At 44.0% G+C, this 23,692-nt stretch overlaps 1 protein-coding gene across 3 annotated transcripts in view; it reads right to left on the bottom strand.

The window, feature by feature from the left end:
* Positions 1 to 23,692, bottom strand: part of BCLAF3 (BCLAF1 and THRAP3 family member 3) — a 443,788-nt gene that overhangs the window by 24,711 nt on the left and 395,385 nt on the right. For all 3 annotated transcript variants that reach the window (XM_069204687.1, XM_069204689.1, XM_069204688.1), the window contains exon 12: positions 19,793 to 19,942. In XM_069204687.1, coding sequence (XP_069060788.1) covers positions 19,793 to 19,942 — 150 coding nt within the window. The remainder of the gene's footprint in view (positions 1 to 19,792; positions 19,943 to 23,692) is intronic.

Raw genomic sequence — 23,692 nt, 5'->3', positions numbered from 1 at the left:
AATCTGACACTTCCTACTCTTTCGACTGAACATCTTATGGTTCTTTGGTCTATATATTGTTGTTCTGACTTTACAATGTGAGGGTTTGGTTGGAGAGGAGGTTTAGTCACATTTCCAGTTTTATAGGACCTTATTATGGTTAGTAGTATGGTAAGACCCAGAGTGATTATCGTGAATAAGACATACTATGGCATGTGCGTATGTTATTCGGATTCTAATTTTGGGTTTGGCCTCACAGTAATATTACCAGTAAAATGAATCAAGATCTATTAAAAAAAAGATAGCGTCTTCTTTGAGCGGCAGGTTGCTATGGTGACCTTTTGTTCTTAGATGTCAAGAAACCCTGACTGTTATGGTTTTGACCAGATGCTCCACAACCCTACCGAAATAAAGTACAATGTAATTCAAATATAAGGAACCGAAAGTTAAAATGAGGAAACATTTCGGAGCTCATCAATGGAGACATTCCAAAACACTGCTGGTGGATAACAGTCCTCTTAGTTTGAAGAAACAGTTTGGTGCCCTGTGCTGCTACAGAACCCTCACTCCTAATCTCTCCACAGGCACACTATGAATATGGATGACCAGAATCTTTAGAACCATTCCACTGATATTACTGAATGACATGAGTGGTGCTGATTACTTGACTCAGGAACAGATGTTCTATGGCTCTGGGAACAGTAGGTCAATAGATTGACCTTTTACTACTAATATTAACAGCAGCCTCTAGATTGGCACCGGTACTTCTGGTTGAAAGAAATTCCCAGATTCTTCAGAGTTCCCAACCTGACAAAAGGTCTTCAGTTAATGCTAAATATATTTTGCCGATGTCTTTTTTTAACACATTAAAGGTCCGAAATCATTTGGGGTATACAAAATGGATGTCTGGATATGAGAAATGGTGTAATTTCAATAAGTACTGGCGATACAGATAAAACAGCATGAATGAAAGTGGAATGTATTATCGAAATTACATAGCACCAACTCAATAAAAACGGAGAATTTGTGAGGTGATGATTGGAGAGTAATTCTTACGAGGGAAGAGTTTACACATAGCCAAAAAGTGAAAAATAACTAGATACATTTTTAGAGGCCCAGGGCCAACAATAGGTTGTGCACAAATGGACTTCATTCATCCATCCATATAGCACCATGTTTCACTATGTAGACGTATCCTGGGCATAGGAAACTGCAAGTGCAGTTGACTGTGATCCCATAACTCCCATCAAGTGGAAAGATGACAGAAGAAAAGGAATGGTGTTACTGGAGTTCTGAGGTACCTGGAGATTTTGGCCAGGTGAACACTAATGTATTATTGTAATATTTTAATCTAGATTCTGCCAGATGTAGGTGGTAAGCAAAGATATTTTGGGGATGCATTTTCCATTTCAAAAAGTACGTCTCGTCTCCTTAGCCTCTCTGACTTGGTTGGCCCTAAGTGGGTGCCTATGCCCAGGTTGCTAACTTTCATTACTAATTCAACTATTCTCACACTCAGGGGGCACAGGTGTAGGCACTACCCCTACTATTAGACTAGGTCGATGCCCTTATGTTTCAATTCTCCCTCTCCCTCTATGTCCACCCCGAGGGACTATACATACATCCAGCAGATCTTAGTGGGCAAAACATCAAGTCATTTAGTTTCTGCAACCAAACCAAAACAATAGAAAGAAGTCCCCTTGCATAGCCAGAAAAATGGAGATCCATCATTTAGCTGATGGGTATCACTATGCTCGTAACAACATTCCTGTCCAAGAAGAAACACACAAAACATTCAAGACAACAGTACTACTCTGAACACCCATCCAAACACAACTCACACATCAGAACACACTGGATGGAGATGTCAGCTGGGCAGATGCGACCAGCATTTGGACATCAATGTGCCCACAGCCTTCCACTAGGAAAAACCCCAAATAGATTACTTTAGAACACAGACAACAAAAGTCAACACAGCTCAGATATTTCATATAGTTAGGTGTCATCAAGCTCAACAGTAAAAACCACAGTACAAAAGAAACCTTGAAATGGAACACATTAGAGAGAACACTGTACATATAGTCAACAAATTTCAGCTGCACTCTGTAACTAGACCTCACCAACCCCAAAACAACACTTCCCTTTTCATAAACTGCATACCACTCCATAGAAGCACCTTAATCCAACACCTGCCCACCACACCAGTTAGTCTTGCTAAAGGGATATTGCCTACTTCAACAAGAAACAACATTCTCAATTACATAAACACACATACTTTAAGCTGGGCAATGCATGAACCATGTTCACCTGTGCATTTACCGCCCATGACCAAAGTCACACAGAAAAGCAGCATTTTCGAATTATTCAACTAAAGAAACCGGAAAGACTTCTGACTGCCACAGAATCCTCAAGACAAATATGTGAAAGATCCTGAACTCAGTCAATTATACCTCATTGTGCTCTAAAGGCTGTATTTTAGCTAATCCTAGCCAATGGACCAGTCTATACTTTCAATGGTACCCAAGGCAGACAACTATCTAAGACTATATGAACCAACCTTCTGAAAAATTGATATAGCAACCACACTGTTTGCAACTGTCTCGACTAGAAAAATACTTCCAGGATTTAAAGCGTATTAAATTATAATTCATACCAAACGAGGTAAAAAATGCAATGCTTGGCCACTAGGTGCTCTGAATTAAGATCACCCACAAAATCCAACTTTTTTTTTAAATTAGGAAAGTATCAGAGTAAAAACACATGTACTGGACTCATCAAACAGATACAATGTAAACAACATAGGGATTTAAATTAATTTTACGGGTTGTGTCACACATTAGAATGCAGGGTTACAAAGTCAATTTCAATCCATACATTACTGAGACCATCATTTTGTAAAAAGTAAGGGGCATAACTACGAGGGCTTGAGATCATCGATTGTATAATTAGGTCTCAGATTCTTTTGAGTTTCCACCGTAGGGGAATGAGTGAAATTTCCAAACCATAAAGACAAGCGAATTCCTGCCACCAGACTTCATGGTGGTTCTTTTTAAAGCCAGGCACAAGCAATCCCCAGTCTAGCACCAGTGACAGCAAAAACGAAAATGCACATCTTTGAGGAGGGAATCTCAGCTGAATGACCAAATATTACAATTTTATAATTCCATAAAATATGAATCTTTAGCAGACGACTGAGTTGACAGGATATCTTTGACCAGGATAAAATACTATGGCATGAGGCACAGCTGTAAACAGTATCTGCATTGAGCGAATTACAGCAAAAACACCTAGATGTGCCTCAGAGACCTCATTTATGTAATCTATTTGGAGTGTAATAAAGAGCATTCATGAATTTAAAATGGTGAGTTCTGAAGCAGGAGATATTAATAATCACTTGTGATAATTGATTACAAACTCCAGTATCTTCTGGTGTTATCACAGTATCCATTTTACTTGACCATTTAACTGCCAGTTGATCGAAATTGTGTTTTGCAGTGTCATTCAAATTCTGATAAAAAATAGTGATTAATCAACGTTAAGGAGCCTTAACATATAGTTTAAAAAATCACTATGTGATAAGCTTATATATATAATAGGAAGATGCGGTAAAAAAAATCCCTCAACTGTAAAAATCGAAAAATAAAAAATAAAAAAATAAAAATCGTTGAGTTGCCTAGTCTTTTTTTGCAATTTATCAAACGGAACCAAAGAGTAATCCTTGCTCTAAGGTACTTCTGCCTGGTCCTTGCCAACATATTATATAACTCTTGCAAACAAATGAAGGCATATTCGAAATTAAACCAAGAGAAGTATTCAAATTAAAACGACAGACATTGTAAACTGATTTAAGGACCTGCCAGATTTTATTGTATGCACACAGTTTTCTGAATCTAGTATGTTTAAAATAAGCAGTATCTGCCAGACCTTTCTGCAGTGTCCTAATTTGTTCAAAACATCTATTATCATGAAAAAGACCTGCAAGGGGCAAATGCGAACAGGTCTCAATTGCGGATAAGCTAAACATGAAAGAGGAGATATAATCAGTGGCGGCCGGCAGCTTTAGGAGGGAGGGGGGCGGGAGGGAAGCACGCACACAAACACACTCATTCTTTCACACACACAGGCACGCACATCCATAAACAACACTCATAACATTCAAACATGCACGCAGACACCAAACATTCATTTTAAAAGTTCACACACACTCATTCTGTCACACACACGCACATCTATTAACAACACTCATAACATTCAAACATGCTCGCACGAACCAAACATTAATTTTAAAAGTTCACACACACTCATTCTTACAGGCACACACGCACATCCATTAACACTCATAACATTCAAACATGCACGCACGCACCAAACATTAATTTTAAAATATCACACACGCATGCACATCCATTAACAACACTCATAACATTTAAACATGCATGCACGCACAAAACATTAATTTTAAAACATCACACACACACACACACACTTACCTTCAGCCTCGAGGTCCCAGGAGGGTTTGGACTGCTGCCTTCCCTCATTGGCTGAGGGAAGGCAGCAGTCCCAACTTCGTCAAAGAGTGGGATGGGGTCAGTGAGACTTCCGACCCCACCCCACTCTGTGACGAAGTGTCACTGATTGACACTCGCCCTGGGTGCTTCAGGGATTAAACCTGAAGCGCCCAGGTTGAAGTCAATGAGTGACGCTTTCCTCGTCACCTAGGGGAGGGCCTCGAGGCACCTTTGCTGAGCCGAGGAGGTCACGCCCATAGTAGCTGTGACCTCTTCAGCCCAGCAAAGTTCAGCTCAGGCAGCCAGGAGTCTGCGCAAATCGCGCATGTCTCACTCCTGGCTGTCTGAGCTGCAAATGAAGAGTGTCTGTCAGGCTGGCCTTTGTTCAGCCTGACAGACACTCTTCATGAGGGGCAAAAGGTGGGGGGGCGTGGCCCTTCCGCCCTAAAGGACGGGCGGCGCCTGGATATAATATAGCTAGAGTGTAGTAACTGACATACCTCTTGCACTTCGAGGCTGTTGCAAATAATGAATGGCTACCATTTACCTTTGTAAATATGAGCAATAAGCCAGCTGCCAGTCTGTCTTCACCTCAGTCACGGCTGAGTCAACCCCCTATGAAAGCAGGTGACACAGCGTTGTGGAGTGTTCTAACAAGACGCTGCTAAAATCGTTCAACTAATGTCTTTAAATTCATAGGAATCTTCTAAAATGAGACGCATCTACTGAAGACAGAGAATTTGAGGTCTGAGGATTCTAAGTTCTTCTTTATTGTATTTAATTTTGTGTGGATCTCTCAACCCATTGACATTTCAGATAACTACGAGTAAATCCTGGTTGCCCCCTTGCACAGAGTTAGACTAAGACATACTGCCTATATAGCTTGTACATTGTAAGCTTAAGATACGAAAACTGATTCAACTCTTTGGGACCTTCCCATTTTATGCTTTTTTCCTCTCTGCAGCACCCCAGTGACACACCACCCTGACAACACAAACTCCCTCTCCCATTCCCTTTCCCACCCTGTCTGAACTTATTCTTGACCTGATTCCAGGAAGGAAAAGGGGACCACTATCCCCTAAATAAAACCCAGTCCTCATAAGCCAGTTCATGATCGAATCAGAAAAACACTGTTTGCCATGGATTTCAGGGCACAGAAGGTACCAGACTCTAGATGACTGACTAACAACAAATGGTAAAACTACAGCACCACCAGCGGAAAAACAAAAAGGAGAGAGAAATTGAGGAGCAAAAGACAAAACACAATTTAAGTAAAAATCGATTTCCAAAGGTATAACCCCAGGTAAGCAGAAATATGTCTACAGCCTAGCTGAAAAAATGACTGAATTAGATTATAAAGCACTATTTGTCCCAAGACATACAACAGTATGGAATGTACAAAATGCAGCCGACTAAACATTATGTTGTTTTACCATTACTCCACAGGTTCAAGAGCTCTTGGCCCCGATGTATCAAGCCATTAGGCATTTCTTAATATACTGAGTGGCTATTTCGGGATGTTAAGAAATGCTAAATGGGCTTTTCATATATACCAGAGCAGAAAAGTGGTTGCAAATTGTGATTTCTACCACGTAGAAATCGCAATTTGAGATCAACAAAATAGGAAATCACAAATAAGGCATTCCTATTTGCGATTTCCTAAGCACATGTACCAAGCATTTCCTAAATGCGAAATAGACATTTAGGGAATGCTATTACCAACTACTCCACGTCAATGGTAACCATCAGCAATTTTAAAAAATGCACCCACAACGCATTATTTAAAGTGTCACGTTTTTGGGGGCTGCATCAAGGCGGGGCCACAGGCCTATAGGCAACCTTGGTTTTGCATGTCATAATTTGCAATTTCCTATTAGGAAATTGAAAATTCGGAAATACAAAACCATTCTTACCTAGGCACATAGGAATGAATGGTGTATTATTTCTCACGTAGTGATTTCTTAATGGCGATTGCAACTTTGTTAGGAATCACTATTCGGAAATAGCCATTTTCTTACATACCATTTTTCATTTCCTAAAGAGAGATTTCTTAGGATTTGCTATTTTGGAAATTCTAAATGGAACTTTGATATATCTGGCCCCTTGTGCCTTGCCCGGATCTAACAAAATACAGTTTTGCACCTGAGGACAAAGCCTTAAATGAGCAAGCTCGAGCAAAGAAACTGCAACTCCAGTGTAAGAAGCTGGCCTGGTGTGTGGTGGGTACCTGAGGTACTTACACCTTATACCAGGTCCAGGTATCCCCTACTAGTGTAGTGTAGTCAGGTTCTAGAAGCCAGGCTATCTAGATGTAGCTGTGGATGAGCAGCCACGGCTTATCTGGAGACATGGAAAGCTCATGCACTACTACTGTAGTTACACAGCACTTACACACATGAAAGAAAACACTCAGTGTTACGAAAATAAAGGGTCTTTATTACAGTAACAGTACCAAAACACTAGATAGGCAAGCCTCCAATAGGTGGGTAAGCAAACACACTAAATATGTGCACTAGTTATCAGTAACAGGCATAAAACGTTTTAGAATACAGTGCAAGTAGCAATAGACAATAGTGACCCTAGGGGGAGCCCATCCTTATACAAAAAAAAAAATAGAATGCAAACACAGGACCCCTACGTAGGTAAGTGAAATGTGTAGAGGGGATCTGGGGGTACAAGGAAATCCCAAAGGTAAGTACCACAGTGCCGTGCCCCTAGTGACCAGGAAGAAAGGAGAAAGTTTTCCCAAACCACCAAAGAGGAAGAAAATGAAGGAAATGCAACACTCAGACAAGACTGCAAGAAACCAGCGGTGGATTCCTGAAGAGGCAGACCTATGGAAGAAGAAGACCAAGTCCAGAAGTCACAGAAGAGTCCAGGAGGAGTAGGAGCTACTACCGACCCAGTTTTGGATGCAGGAGTTGGTCAACGGTAGGACGAAGATGGTCAGAATGCAGCCCTGGAGCAGGTGAAGAGTTCCTGGAGGATGCAGTCGACGTCCCACGCCGGATGGATGACTGCAGTCGGTCAGTGGCGTGGAAAAGCCAAAAACAAAACTTGGCAAAGGCAGAAGACGCAGTGAAGCAAAAGTTGAGCTGCAGGGGACCAGCAAGGTCCAGGAGGACTCAGCCCACATGGGAAGTCCTAGGGGGACCCCCAGCAAGGAAGAGAGTCCAAATAAAAAGAGGCAGCCACCACAGGAGACCCACTGGATGAGGAACCCGGAGTCACAGAGGAGCCCACGCAGCACTACTGGAGAAGGGTCCCACGCCGCAAGAGAAGCACACAAAGGGCTGTGTGTCGCAGGAAGCAGTGCTGGGGGCTGGGTCTACATGGAGCCTGAAGATCCCTTGGAGGAGATGCAAACAAGGCTTGGTAGCTGCAAGAGACAGGGTGCACAGGGGGGCTTACTTCCACCAAAGTTCTACAGCTGGCAGAGAGGACCAAGAGGACTACTCTGGAACACCACCCATGATGCAGGATCCACGTAGCTCAGGATGAGAGGAGATCCACGCAGCCGGTCGTCGTTGCAGTTTGTGCTTGCGGATGCAGGGGAGTGACTCCTTCACTTGCAGGGAGATTCCTTCTTCCTTCTCGTGCCACCCTCAGAGGATGCTCAGCCAGGGAAATGTTGAAGAAGCTGGAAGGAGCTGTGAAAACAATGTTGCATGCAATGCCTTTGTTTTGGATGCAGACTGTCAGTTCCTGGAGGGTCCAGTCATGGTTCCAGTGGCTAGAAGTCGAAGTAGAGGTTGCAGAGGAGTCCTGCTGCAATTTTGTAAGCCGAATCTGAGGACCCACCCAAAAGAGAGACCCCAAATAGCCCTGAAAAGGGTGGTTGGTCAACCAAGCCAGGTGACTAACTATCAGGAGGGGGCTCTGACGTCATGTGCCTGACCTGGCCACTCAGATGCACCAGAGGTCCCTGATAACCTTGGATTGAACATGGCAGAACCCAGGGACCCTCTGGAAGAGCTCTGGGCACCAACCCTAGGGAAGTGATGAACAGGAGAGTGGTCACTCCCCTTTTCATTGTCCAGTTCCGGGCCAGAGCAGGGACTGGAGGTTCCTGAACCAGTGTACTCTGGTTTATGCACGGAAGGCACCAAATGTGCCCTGCAAAGTATACCAATGATTTGGGGAGGCAATGCCTCACAAGCCATGTAACACCTATTTCCAAAGGTAGAAAGTGTTACCTCCCTCTCCCAAAGGAAATCCTTTTTTTCTGCCTTCCTGGGCTTGAGCTGTTCAAGCAGCAGGAGGGCAGAAACCTGGCTGAGGGGTGGCAGCAGCTTGAGCTGCCCAGAAAACCCCAGAAAGCTGGTAGGAACAATGCTGTGGGTCCTCTAAGGAGCCACCAGAGTGCATGGAATCATACTTCCAATACTGGCGGCAGTATTGGGGTATAATTCCGACATGTTTGATACCAAACATACCTAGGTTCGGAGTTACCATTATGTAGCTGAACATAGGCAGTGACCTATGTCCAGTACACGCATACAATGGTGTCCCCGCACTCACGAAGTCCAGGAAAATGGAACTGGAGTTTGTGGGGGCATCACTGCTAATGCAGGGGTGCCCTCACACACAGGTACTTTCACCCTGCTCTCTGGGGTAGGAGGGCCTGCCATAGGGGTGACTTAGTGACCTGATGCAGTGACCTGTAGTGAAAAGGATGCATGCACCCTTTCACAAAGTCTGTAATGGCAGGCCTGCAGATGCACTTTGCATGGGCTCCTCATGGATGGCACAAAACATGCTGCAACCAATGGGGATCCCCTGGTACCCCAATGCCCTGGTTGCCTGGGTACCATAACTAGGGACTTACATGGGGCACCAGTATGAAAAATGTGGGGTGTAAGTAACTAAGTTACCAAGTTAGGAGGGAGAGAGCATAATCACTGGGGTTTTGGTTAGGAGGATCCCAGTGACCACAGTCAAACACACTGACAACAGGCAGACAATGCCAAGAAAGAGGGTACTTTCCTATATCCAGTTTTTTAAAATTATGGTATCATCTTACACACTCACCACTGGCGCGCCACACCGTCTCATGGCAAAAGTCAGATCTGACAAAAAAAACTCGATTGTATAGGACTCTCTGGGCATGTAAGTTGATAAATCTGTTTCAGAAAAATATAGTGACCTCCATAGATCAGGATGGTGTGGGGTTACTGTGAAGCCCTACTCTTAGTTGGCTTGCAAAAAGGAAATCTATTGGCTCACTGAATTTGACAAACCACATCCAAGTCACTCAGTTGGAGAAATGACTGTTTAAATAAAGAACATATGCTCTTGCATGGTCCTCCTCATTTTCCCAGTACCGGAAGATTATTATGTTGCATGCAGATCTCCATGTCTACAATCTTATAGAACATATTCCTAATCCTGACTTCATGATGATCTACTTTGTTTTAAGTTAAATGAACTGACTCTTCAAGATTAGAAGATTGTGCCTCAATATCTCTCAGACAGCTGAGAAAAATATCCACATTCTTTAATATTGTATGTAGAACAACCTTCATCTTATAACACAAAGTCTTCAAAGGCAGTCCTTCTTGTATTCCTCTGCAATTGATGCAGGTCATTCATTGATGATAGTGACGGAGCAGTTACATCCCCAACATTTAAGTCAGCTCCAGCATTGCTCTGATTATGAGAAGCAACATTTTGCCTAAGCATTATGGAGTGAGCAGGGGGGAAGGAGGAGGGCATTAGATTCCACATTGCCCTGAGAGAATAGGGGCTGCATGGCAGGACCCAGAGTGTTAGTGGGAGTTAATTCAATGCCCTTTGCGTCCCAGAGTAGCTCATCTTTATTCTTAGATCCTTTCTGTACTGGATGTGCCCGTCATTTGCACATCAATCGGAATGATGTGTTAGGGCTTCTCTTTGTTGTTTCCTTTGCCCATAGCCTTTGCCTCTTGCTTAGATTTGACTTACAAGTGCTTAGATGGGTCCTGACCTTCTTCAAAGCTCATGTCATCCACTACTCCAAACTTAACAAACAAGTTACTTACATTCAGTAACGCATTATCTGGTGAAGAATCTATCAATCTGCAGATTCCTTAACTTAGATTTTCCTGGCGTCAGCTTGGAATTCAGAACTTTTGTTGAGCTATACCTTTGGGCGTGCCGGTGGGTGGCATTGTTTGGATCTGCGTTGCATCGTTGGAGCCCTCTCTGATGTCACGGTCACCTATAAAGGCACCACCCAACTCTCGTACGTCAGTTTCTTTTCCACTAACTTCCTCTCCAGAATCGCAGAATGATGGAAAGAACTAACAGCTTATCTGTGCAAAAAACTAGGGCCCTGAAAGGGATGATCCCTGACACTATTAGATGTGGGGGCAGAGTGGGGAGGCATTGGTTGGTGTAAGGAGAAACTGCAGCTAGATGGAGTCTCTACCACATAATGCGTTACTGAAGGTAAGTAACTTGTTTATCTGATAGGTAAGGAATCTGCAGCTAGAAGTCTCTAAGAATAGACATGCAAGCCATAACCTCTCTTGTGGGTGGGCTGCGGACAGATCCCCTTACACTAGAATGTCCTGAAGGACAGAATGGGCAAAGTGCCAGTCTCAACGAACCTGACTGTCCAGCCAGTAATGTCTTGCAAACGTGAGCAAGGACGCCCATGTCGCTGCCTGACAGTTATCCAGGACTGGAACACCTTGTGCTAGCAGTCTTGCCCCTGGTGGAATGAGCTCTCAAGCCCTCAGGAGGCTGCTTCTTGGCCAGTGCATGGCAGATCTTAATGCAGGGAACGACCCAGCGCGAAATGGTTTGTTTCTGCACTGCCCGACCTTTCTTTGCTCCCACGTACCCCACAAAGAGTTGGTCATCCACCCGGAACTCTTTTGTGCAGTCAAGGTAGTACAACAATGCTTATTTGGGTCCAGCCGGAGCCGCTCCTCTTCTTTAGAGGGATGGGGTGGAGCAAAGAAGGTGGGCAGGGTGATGTTATGGCACAGATTAAATGGGGTCACTACCTTGGGGAGGAAAGAGGCATGAGTTCTAAGAACCACCTTGCCTGGGAACATGGTGAGAAACGGCAGCTTAAATGAGAGAGCCTGCATCTCACTCACCCTCCTGGCAGATGTTATTGCCACTAAGAAGGCTGTCTTGATACTGAGCAGCCGGAGGGGACAGTTGTGCAGTGGCTCAAAAGGAGCACACATAAGAAATGTGAGAACCAGATTCAAGTCCCACTGAGGCATAACAAAGGGCATAGGGGGAAACGTAAGTATAAGCCCTTTGAGAAATCTATGTACAATAGGTGGTTTGAATAATGAAGGCTGAAACCCCCAACCTGTGCAGATGAGCTGCTGCCATTGCCATCACTTTGGTGAACACTCGAGGGGCACTGGTGGGACCAAAGGGGAGCACGGTAAACTTACCTTCGGTGCCAGGCCTTTTCTTGGCTATTTGGAGCAGTTCGCGCTTAAGCCCTCATAACTTTTTGTCCACATAAGCTACCCATGCCAAATTTGCGTCCTTTTTTCCAAACATTCTAGTGATTCTAGAGGTACCAAGAGTTTGTGGGTTCTCCTGAAGGAGACCAAGAAATTAGCCAAAATACATGAAATAATTCATTGTTTTAAATAAAAAAGGGCTGCATAAGAAGGCTTCTGTTTTTTTTCCTGATAATGGCATCAACAAAGGGTTTGAGGTGCTAAAATCACCACCTCCCAGCTTTCAGAAACAGGCAGACTTGAGTCAAAAAACTGCACTTTTCAACACAATTTTGGCATTTTACTGGGACATACCCCATTTTTACTATTCTTTGTGCTTTCAGCCTCCTTCCAGTTAGTGACAGAAATGGGTGTGAAACCAATGCTGGATCCCAGAAAGCTAAACATTTCTGAAAAGTAGACAAAATTCTGAATTCAACAAGGGGTAATTTGTGTAGATCCTACAAGGTTTTCCTACAGAAAATAACAGCTGAAATAAAAAATATCGATATTGAGGTGAAGAAAACAGACATTTTTCTCAACGTTTTACTCTAACTTTTTCCTGCAATGTCAGATTTTTTAAAGCATTATACCGTTACGTCTGCTGGACTCTTCTGGTTGAGGGGCTATATAGGGCTTGTAGGTTCAACAAGAACCCTAGGTACCCAGAGCCAATAAATGAGCTGCACCTTGCAATGGGTTTTCATTCTATACCGGGTATACAGCAGTTCATTTGCTGAAACATAAAGAGTGAAAAATAGGCATCAAGAAAACCTTTGTATTTTCTAAATGGGCACAAGATAAGGTGTTGATAAGCAGTGGTTATTTGGACATCTCTGAATTCCAGAGTGCCCATACTAGCATGTGAATTACAGGGCATTTCTCAAATAGACGTCTTTTTCACACACTGTCTTACATTTGGAAGGAAAAAATTTAGAGAAAAACAAGGGGCAATTACACTTGTTTTGCTATTCTGTGTTCCCACAAGTCTCCCGATAGAAATGGTACCTCACTTGCGTGGGTAGGCCTAATGCTTGCGACAGGAAACGCAACATGGACACATCACATTTTACATTGAAATCTGATGTGTTTTTTGCAAAGTGCCTAGCTGTAGATTTTGGCCTCTAGCTCAGCCGACACCTAAGGAAACCTACCAAACGTGTGTGTTTTTTTTAAAACTAGACACCTAAGGAAATCCAGGACGGGGTGACTTGTGGGGCTGTCACCAAGTCCTGTTACCCAGAATCCTTTGCAAACCTCATAATTTGGCTAAAAAAAAAAAAAGACTTTTTTCTCACATTTTGGTGACAAAAAGTTCTGGAATCTGAGAGAAGCACAAATTACCTTCCACCAAGCGTTCCCTCAAGTCTCCTGATAAAAATGGTACCTCACTTGTGTGGGTAGGCCTATCGCCCGTGACAGGAAATACCCCAAAACAAAACGTGGACACTTCACATTTTCCCAAAGAAAACAGACCTGTTTTTTGCAAAGTGCCTAGCTGTGGATTTTGGCCTCTGGCTCAGCCAGCACCTACTGAAACCTATCAAACCAGTGCATTTTTTAAAATTAGACACCTAGGGGAATCCAAGATGGGGTGACTTGTGGGGTTCTCACCAGGTTCAGTTACCCAGAATCCTTTGCAAACCTCAACGTTTGGCCCAAAAAACACTTTTCCCTCACATTTCGGTGGCAGAAAGTTCTGGAATATGAGAGAAGCCACAAATTTGCATCCACCCAGCGTTCCCCGAAGTCTCCCGATAAAAATGGTACCTCACTTGTGTGGGTAGGCCTAGCGCCCGTGACAGGAAATGCCCCAAAACAATATGTGGACACATCAAAATTATCAAATACTAAACTACCTGTTTTTGCGGGGGAGGGGGGACCTGCGTTTTTGGTCCTGGGATCAGCAGCCATATAGGGAACCTACCAAACTCAAACATTTCTGAAAACTAGACACCCGAGGGAATCCAGGGAGGTATGACTTGCGTGGATCCCCCAATGTTTTCTTACCCAGAATCCTCATTAAACCTCAAATTTAGCTTAAAAATCAAATTTTTCCCACATTTCTGTGTGGGATCACCGCACCGGGACAAATTTCCTAAAACCAACATTCGCCTCAGTGTCCCGGTGAAAATTATACCTCACTTGTGTAGGTGGGCCAAGTGCCTGTGACAGGGAAGACACAAAAACATGTCAAAATTGAGGGGGAACCAAAGCGGGTCCAAAAGGGCAGTTTGAAAGCCATTTTTAGGCTGACAAGTGGGGCAGAATTTTTATCTGTATAGATGAGACAGTGCTTGGTGGTAGGAATTTTGTGGATTCCTGCAGATTTCTGAAGGTTCCATCACAAAAATGTGGAAAAAATGTGCGATATCCAGCAAGGTTTGAGGTTTGCAGGGCATTGGGTGTAAGAAAATAGTGCGGAATGCATGTGAAGCACACCACCCTGGACTCACCCAGATGTTTAGTTTTCAGATGTCCTAGGTTTTGTGGATTTTTCTACATTGGCAGCGTCCCAAAGTCCAAAAAGTGCAGCCCTCACCATTCCAAGTGGAACGATTTTGAGAGTTAGCCAAGATCTCATGGCCCAATGTAAAACCAAAACCCAAAATAATCAAATATTCTCTTGCTTGCCGTGGGATAAGATGTTTTAGTGTGCGGGGAGAGCTGAAAGACTGTTACCCCCTTCAGTTGGGGTGGGGACGTGGCGAGCAAAATAACAATGGATTAAACCCAGATCTGTGACTGGGGGTGAGTGTTTGAAAAGTTTCAACACTCAGTCCATCATTTTATTTTGTGATGTTGCTTTGTGCGCCCCCTAAGTGGCAGGGGTATACCCAGATGTGGGTCCCTTGCTCGTTGCATCACTGGATTCAAGCTAGCCTGGCTGATAAAGAGTGATACCAGAAACCGGTCCCAGGATGCTTGTTTCCTGTCCAGGGAGGACTTGGCCTAGCAGTTCGGGCTGGACTGTTCCCATGGGGAACAGGGTCAAGACTCATTTGTATATGGCTGGGTCCAAACTGGGGTAATGTGGCGAGCAAGATACAATGGATTAAACCCAGATCTGTGACTGGGGGTGAGTGTTTGAAAAGTTTCAACACGCCGTCTATCATTTTATTTTGTTTTGTGTTGCGGGGTGGAGGCATAACCATGCCCATACTGGTTGGTAGCCACCACCACACTATTGTTATTTTTTATTTTTTTTTACTTCTCTGGCATCTCGTAGACTTTCTGCCCACCCCTCCGCCTCCCCGGGTGAGGATCGGGGGTAATTGCCCCATCTGCCCACTGGTGGGCAGAACAACTTTGGTCCCATTTATTTGGGGTGGGGGTATGTCCATAACCCACCCTCTTTTAAAAAAAAAAAAAAAAATCTTCCCTGGTCTCAGATGGGCCTTTCAAAAATAGGCTGATATGGCCAACAGTAATGTGCCCCCATGGGGAGCGACTCTTGCCCAAGGGGCTGCCCCCCCCCCCCCCCAACAAAACACACACACCAATCCCTGGTGCCTAAGCAGTCTCTGCCTCCCCCGGGGGCAGATCGGCCTAATAAAAATAGGCCGATCTGCCCCCAAGGGGGGCAGAAATGGCCTAAATATAACTTGCCCCCTAGGGGAGCGACCCTTGCCTAAGGGGTCGCTCCCCACCTCTAAAAAAACAACAACAAAAAAGATCCCTGGCGCCTAGAGGCTTCTGGCCCCAGGGGGGTGTTCAAGGCCTTGAAAATAATTGCCCCCCCCCTAGTGAGCGACCCTTGCCCAAGGGGTCGCTCCCCTTATGCCAAAGTCCCTTCTAAAACTTATCCCTGGTGTCTAGTGGGCATTTCAGCAGCCAGATCGCTTCACGATCCGGCTGCTGAAATACTCTGGGAGACTTCAAAGGGAAGGAAATTCCTTTCCTTCCCTTTGAAGCCTCTCAGGCACCCATCACATGATCGGAAGAGAAATGCTTTGGCATTTCTCTTCCGAGCTGGCTGGAATGGGACGGCCTCTGATGAGGTCATCAGACGTCACTGAGTGGGGTCTGGGGTGGAAGGGGAAGCGATTCCCTGTCCAGCCCTGCAATGGGGGGTGTGGGGCCACAGCCCTCGGGGGGAGCGCTAGTGCTTCCCCCGAGGGCCAGTAGTAGGACGTAATGGTTACATCCGTGGTGCCTCAGCGCTGCAGTCACAGATGTAGCCATTACGTCCATGGTGCCCAAGGGGTTAAAGTGCTTGTGGCTCACCTTGAACCGCAGGTATTGCCTGTGTGCAGGCAGCATGGGGATGTGAAGAGATGCATCCTGCAAGTCCAAAGGTAACATTCGGTCTCCTTGATCTAGAGCACAAAAGACCTGAACCCGAGTGAGCATTTTGAGTTTCTCCTTTTTGAGGAAGAGATCGACGTTCCGCAAATCCAGAACAGGGCAAAGACCCTTGTTTCAGAAAGTAGCGGGAATAACAACCACTGCCTACTTCTGATATCGGGACTCTCTCTATAACTCCCTTGGCCAAGAGAGCCGTAACTTCCTTGAGGAGCAAAACGAAGTGAACCTCCATCAGCTGTTCTTTCGACTGAGGCTTAAGGGGGGGGGGGGATGGAAGGGGAAGGAATAGCCCTTCTTTATGATCTGCAAGACCCATTTGTCTGATGTTAAGGACCGCCAGTGAAGGAGTTGAATCCTCTCTCCTACTGGACATAGTCTTGCAGAATCACCCTTGGAGGGCTTGGACATTGTGGAGGTGGGGGGCTGGGTGGTGAACGACTTCTGGCCAGACCCTCTGGGTCTGAAGCCACCACGACCCGTGCCCGCAAAAGATGTTGGCCTGGTGGAGGACGGTGGCTGCTCTGTGGGTGTTGTGGTAGCCCGCCCCTTCTGAAGTCTCGAAAGGGACGAAATGCAGACTGTTGGTGAGGGGTCGCCGAGAGACCCAAGGACTTGGCCGTAGCCCAGGAGTCCTTCAAGCGCTCCAGCGCTGAGTCTGCCTTTTCGCCAAATAGGCAGTACCCATCGAAGGGCATGTACATGAAGTTTGTCTGGACATCCCCCAAAAAGCCAGATGTACGAAGCCAGTCATGGCGTTGAAGGGCCACTGTCGACCGCATGTGTGAAACCTGATGGGGCCACTACCGACCCCGCAGGGCCTGAAGGCGCGCCGACAGGGCCAGCCCACTCAAATACGAGACGCATTGCCTCGTAAAACTCTCTGAGTTGAGTGGGGGTCACTCTGGCTCCTGGAAAGAGGGGAGGCTTGGAGTCAGCCCTGGCAACGGTCCAGCGGAAACGTACCTGGAACACTGACGTTCCCAACTCGGCTAATCAGTTGACAGGTGAGGCAAAGTCCGCTTGGATTTCTTCTTCTTCTTGTACCTCTTCCCCGAGTGCCCAGAGGACCCTCAGTGGGATGAAGATGACTTTGGGCTCCTGGAGTGGTCCCGTAACCTCCTCCTCGACCAGGACCGAGATCACTGAGGAGTCGCGACCGTCTGTCAACTGCAAGGCTGCCATGAGCTTCAGGAACCGTTCCCTCAAAGCTTTCAGTCATGGCCCGGCAGTCGGAACATGACTGAGTCCTGGTCTCCGTCCAAGCACCAGAGACATACCTTGTGGGGGTCCGTCACTGACATGGTGCAGTGGCAGGCGCCACACGGCTTGAATACCGTCTTTCTAGATGCCATCCTCGCACAGACAAAAATAAGTCTTTGACAAAAGGTAAAAAAAAGGTCTGTCAAAAAAGACAAAGGGTAGCTTGATTCCAGATCTGCGCTTTAACCAGCGCGTAAGGAAAATAACTGAAGTACACGTGCCAGGGTGGTGCCTTTATGGGCGACCATGGCATCACAGTCGGCTCCAACAACGTCATGTGGATCCAAACAACGTCACCCGATGGCGTACGCTAGGGTATTGCTCGGCAAAAGTTCCGGATTCCAAGCTGATGACAGGAAATTCTAAGGTAAGGCAGCTAGAACTCTCTATCAGATAGTCAAGGTTTAGCTTTGAGACTCTAAATCCATCTTTCATCAGAGTTAGATATGTAAGCCCTTGGATACGTCAGACAAAGAGAAGACAGCTTCTCCAGACTCTCCTCTCTCTCATGAGCAGAGACTCCTGCCATATTGTTTTCCAAGAACAGATGGTCAATCACTACATAGGCCAGGGAAGCTGTGGCTAGACTATCCTACACATGAGTTAAAAGATTGCTGTCTGAGCAGGCTACTCTAACCGCAGAGACTTCGGCCAGTTTGCGATCAGAAGGAGAGGGTCTGGGAATGTATTTTATCTATGCCTTCCAAGACTCGATTTCCTTCTTAGTGCTGAAAATCAGTTATTTTTTCTGAGAAGCGGGATATTTGAGGATTGGTAGACTCAAGAAGATTGATAAGCAGCACAAGCAAGAAAGCAGCTAGAGTCTGTACCTGAGCCAGGCTTGCATCCACTTCTGCTCTTGACTCCGATGGCAATACACCTTCCATCCCAGCAGGCTCCAAATCACTCTTTCCTATTGCTGCAGCAGAGACTGTTGAGACACTGGAACTTCCTGTAACCAGATCCAACTTCTCAGGCTATTTGGGCTCTTTGGAATCGTTCTCATTTTGGGATCTCTGGACGTTCTATTAAAAGCTGCCTTCGGGGTGGCATTCCTGCTAAACCCACGTTTCCCCTAGGCCCAGGCGCCAAATATCCAGCGTGAGTGCACCAACATTCCCCTAGTGCGTCCAGCAGAACAACCTCCCCGCGGTTCTGACATCATAGAAGGCTGCAGGACCAGAAAATAGAGGAAGCCTGCACCATAGGAGGATCCAGAGTGTGGAAGTAAGGCTGGGAGCAGAAAGCAGTGAAGTGCAGAGAAAACGCCTGCAGAAGCCACACCAACAGTCCGGAATTACCAGGTAAGTAGCATAATTTTAAAATCTTCCTCCACTAATTAGATAGACAGGCCACCAAATGCCGACCTCGGCCCCAAGCAGGGCACGGACAGCCCCTCGCAGCCATGACACCTTTGAGTACATCAGCAAAAACAAACAAGAATTCAAGGATCTTGGGGAAGGAAGGGACAGTAAAAGCTACAGGAAGAGCCAGTGAGCTTGAGCATGTATAGCCAAGAGTGGGCTGTGAATATGGGTTTGAAGGCAGCAGGACAGCTAATGCAACTATCTAGAGGAGACTGCAGGAGGTTGTTTAGGAAATTGAAAATTCCACTACCACAATCACCTTCTGAACAAATGGCACACAATGTTTGATACGTCAAGTACACATATTAAAAGCCTGCATGCTTCTACCTCAAGGATAGTTTGAAAACAACTACATGATACTCTTTAGAAAGAGCGGGCCTGCATAAAAGCAAACTATTCTATAGCAAATTTATGTAATTTGTAATCCGTAAAATCATATTTAAATAAAAAATAAAATAAAATGAATTCACTCCCTATTCCCAAAAGATGCTAAACATAGCATGGTTTGAAGACTGATGAGGGAAGCGTGCATGGCACCTGAAAAAGGAGGCACGATTTTGCCCTTTGACGTCAACTTAAGTTTCACTTTTCTGAAAATCCTGGGCCATGGCACTAGAAGGTAGTATACTGGTTAGTATGAACAGATCGTGTATAGAAAAAACATTTGTTGAACAATCAAGAAAAGAAGAGCACTGTTTCTAAATTGTGTTTTGGATAAAATATTCACAAAGTAAGGCAAAGACCAAACTTCAATCATGCAACAACATTAATCTTAACAATAATAAAAAGAACCTCTAATGGTCACTGGTACTTTATTCAACAGTCCAGATTTATATCCAGAATTTAAATAAGCCATCTTCTCAGACTAAATAAAATTACAACGAGCAAGACGGATAACATGCATTTCAGATCATACCTCTTTCCTCTGAAACCTCTCTCTATACTTGTAAGTGAAATGTCCTCTTCCTGTGGTGCGGAAACGTTGGTATTTGGCTTGAATGTACATGCCCTTCTGTACTAAGCCTGATCTGAAGTGTGGTTGAAATCGACCATCAGTAAAAACGCGCTGTAAGGATAGCAAAGGAATAAAACCAATTTTTATTTAAAGAAAAACAGTGTTATTGGAGTGACAAAAGTTATTTTCCTCCATTATATCGTTCCAGTTGCTTGCAGAAAGTTCTGCACTTTCAATGTTAATCTCCAATCACACTAACAAGGAGCGTCAATTTTAACTTCAATATGGATTAAAAATATAAGCCAAGAGCTACTTGGTAAATACCACTAAAGTTAACACACAGTTAACAAGAAATACTGATCAAGCTTTACTTACTGCCTTTTTGACCAGCTACATATGGGATGAAGTGCCCCCTGCAGCACATTATAAGGAAATTATAAATCACCAAGGAGTTTCCTGACCATATAGAGGATCAAAACCAAAGGATGACTTTCTTCATAAGGTTATGTAACTTCAAGATGACTTGCAATATCCTTATCAAGTACTGCAAGGGGTCTTCATCAGATAGAATACATGGCCATACTATCACCTTTCAACAAACCGCTTAATTCTTTGGTGCACAGCTCTTTCATATGAAGGTGAGAGCGTGTCTGCAAATACGAAGAATAAAAGTAGAATTGCTATTGTAAAATTAAGCACATCAAAAAAGTTGTTAAATATTTGTTGCAAAAATATTTGTTGTTAAACTAATCAGTTTATTGCAAGTTAGTTTAAAAAAGGTGAAGTAGTTCAGAATAAGTAGAATCATGCAGAAATATTCTAAGTTTCAACAATTACCTAAGGAGAGCAAAAACAAACTTACTGCCTTAAATATCTCCTTTCTGCTTCTGAATGTAAACAGGACAAACAGAGCAGAAGGAAGAAAAGCCATGTTTCGTTTTCATTCTTTAAACATCTGCTTTAATTATGCTTCGTGATCTGACCGGCCTTTCCCCTCTGCTGCCCTCTGGCAGCAGACATTCTGACGTCAGAACCCAATAATATTATCCGTTGAGTTCTGACATCATTTCTAAATACTAGGCGATTGGGTGCATCACAAGTCGCATCACAAGTCGCCTATTATAAAGAAATTGGAGGCAGGCTTTTTTTACAGGGATTGCACAATCCCATATATTATAGTCACATTAGTCGGTTACACAAGTTGCCAAAATCGTAAATCAAGTGCCAAAAAAGGAAACATGATTAGTAAGAAAACTCAATTTGCGCTTCCTTTCCTCTGGTGAGAACTTTTTTTTCCATGACCAATTAGCTTGTCTGTACAAACAAACTTTTAACAACCCGCCCAGACTACAGCCTGGACAGCAGAGACACAGGCCAGAGAACCCGTAACTTTAACATGAAGGTGAATGGATCATTCAACAATGCCAGAAAGGTCCAGTCCGCACCTTCTATTGAAACAAATTGAATTAGTGCATTGGTTTGGAGGGTTACATATCCAAAGGTTTTATTTACCTATCGTTAGACTGTCAAAAGTGGCTAAAACCCAGCAAGTATGGACCCACTGATGCCAATGTAGCTGTAGCCACCTCTTCCACCAGTAATCCAAATCTTTGTTTTCTTTTAACTCAGGTAGACATTGCCTGGGTCTAGAGACTGCTCTATTAAGGAATAAATTATTCTACAGCAACAAATGCATTACAAAATTGACCTCATCCATATCTGTGACATTCTCGTAAATGCACGGAAGAAACGCTGTATATAGCAATCTAGTTTCTAAATATTGTACTGCACATATGTGTGTATCTATATATATATATATATATATATATATATATATATATGTACAATCACTGGAAAATACAAAGGTTACAGGGACGTTATAGTTAGGAAATAGAAAAATAGAATTAAAAAAGACATTAGAAATTCACTAAAATAACAAGGTTACAGGGACGTCATAGCTAGGTTCAGATTTTACATGCAAAAAACCTTTAAAATTCTGCTGTTTTAGTTATAGTTACTTCAAGTAGCTATAACTCGCACCCTCGCCATGCACAGTGTTCTTATCAATAGTTTTACTGCAAATGTTACAGTGATATTATCAATGATGTCATAAAAGATGTTACGAGTGAGTAGGCTCAACATACCTGGGTATGAACTCCTTTAAGGCTTTTCTAAGGGAAAGAATTATCAGGTTGGTCTCTTTTAAAAGAAAGGCTTATTGTAAAGAGATAAATGTGTTGGGAGTGTAGGAGCAACTGATACGAAGGGGATTGGACCCTGGAGAAAGAGTGCACTGGAATGTGTTGTTACAAACAACCAAGGATAGACTGGCTGCAGTGGTGGAAGGAAGAGCCAGGAAAAGAAGGGAAGCTAGTAGATTAACCCATTTTGAGTATGGGGAAAACACTGGCCTGGAAAAAAAAATGGTTTGGTAGAAACATAATAAATTAATTAAGCTGTAATAGAACTGGGGCTACCTTAAGGAATAGTAAAGATATTAAAAATGCATTCAGATTTTTTTTTTTTGAGGAGTTGGGTTTAGGACGAAGACTCAGGTATGTTAAGTGACAAGCAGAATATATTACTCAACAGATACATTGAACGGCGTGAAGTGGAGTGGGAAATTAAGACTAACAAATCAGGCAAAGCCGCTGGCCCAATTTCCCGTAGGGATTTTAGACACGGCTACAGCCCAACTTAGTCCAGAAGGATCTCTTTTTGTTATTTGGTGTAAACCTATTCAGTAGTTTTTTAGTTATTAAATTAAAAAGATATATGTATATCTAGAGACATGGATCAACAGTGGATCCTCCACGGATCTGGATGGATTGACTGACTGATCCACTTGCCAACAGCAATGCCTTGATTGGCTGACCACAACCAGAGAGGAAAGTGGCAGCCGCCATTTTGTTCTCCAGAACTTGTTTCCCAGTGGGAGAAATAAAAAATGTAAGTGATAGAAGGGGCCATGGTAGAGGTAGCCTGACACCATGGGACTGATGGAGGGGTCTGTGAGGGACCCTCACGGGCAAGAAATTGTCCAAAAATGTTTCTTTTAAATGCGCAAGGATCCTCGGATTCAGATGGATCTGCGGATCTAGACCTCAATTTAAAAAACACATACACCCACTTACACACCCACACAACCACTCACATACCCACTCACTCTCACAAAACCACTCACAGACCCACTCACACACCTACTCACACACCCACAGAGCCATTCACACATACACACCCACTCAGACAACCACTCAGACTGCCATTCACACACCAACACAACCACTTACACACCCATTCACAGATCCATACAATAACTCACAAACCCACACAACCACTCACATACCTACTCACACACATATATAGCCACTCCCAGGCCCACACAGCTAGTCACACACACAAACACACACACTTACCCACACAACTACTCACACACCCAGATTACAGGGATGTTATAGTTAGGAAACAGCACTAAAAATAAATAGAAATTTACTGAAAAACCAGAGGTTTACAGGGACATTATAGTTAGGCAATAAAATGTAAAAACCTTAGAATGTCACTGAAAAAAACAAAGGTTACAGGGATGTTATAGTTAGGTTCAGACTGCACACACAAAAATATATAGAAATTCAGTAATTATAGTTATCGCAAATATCTATAACTCGTACCCTAAGGTAACTATAACTCATGCCCTTGCAATGCACTGCTAATTACCCCACATATTACATCACTCATGACATCTTCTATGACATCAATGATAATGTCACTACAACATTTGTAGTGACATTATTGATTAGAAAACGTGCATGGCGGGGAGCAAGTTAGAGTTACATTAGGGCACAAGTTATAAGTTACTTGAGA

This window comes from Pleurodeles waltl, chromosome 8 (assembly GCF_031143425.1).
Source record: "Pleurodeles waltl isolate 20211129_DDA chromosome 8, aPleWal1.hap1.20221129, whole genome shotgun sequence".
Classification (NCBI taxonomy): Eukaryota; Metazoa; Chordata; class Amphibia; order Caudata; family Salamandridae; genus Pleurodeles; species Pleurodeles waltl.
This window is presented reverse-complemented; position numbering and strand designations above follow the sequence as displayed.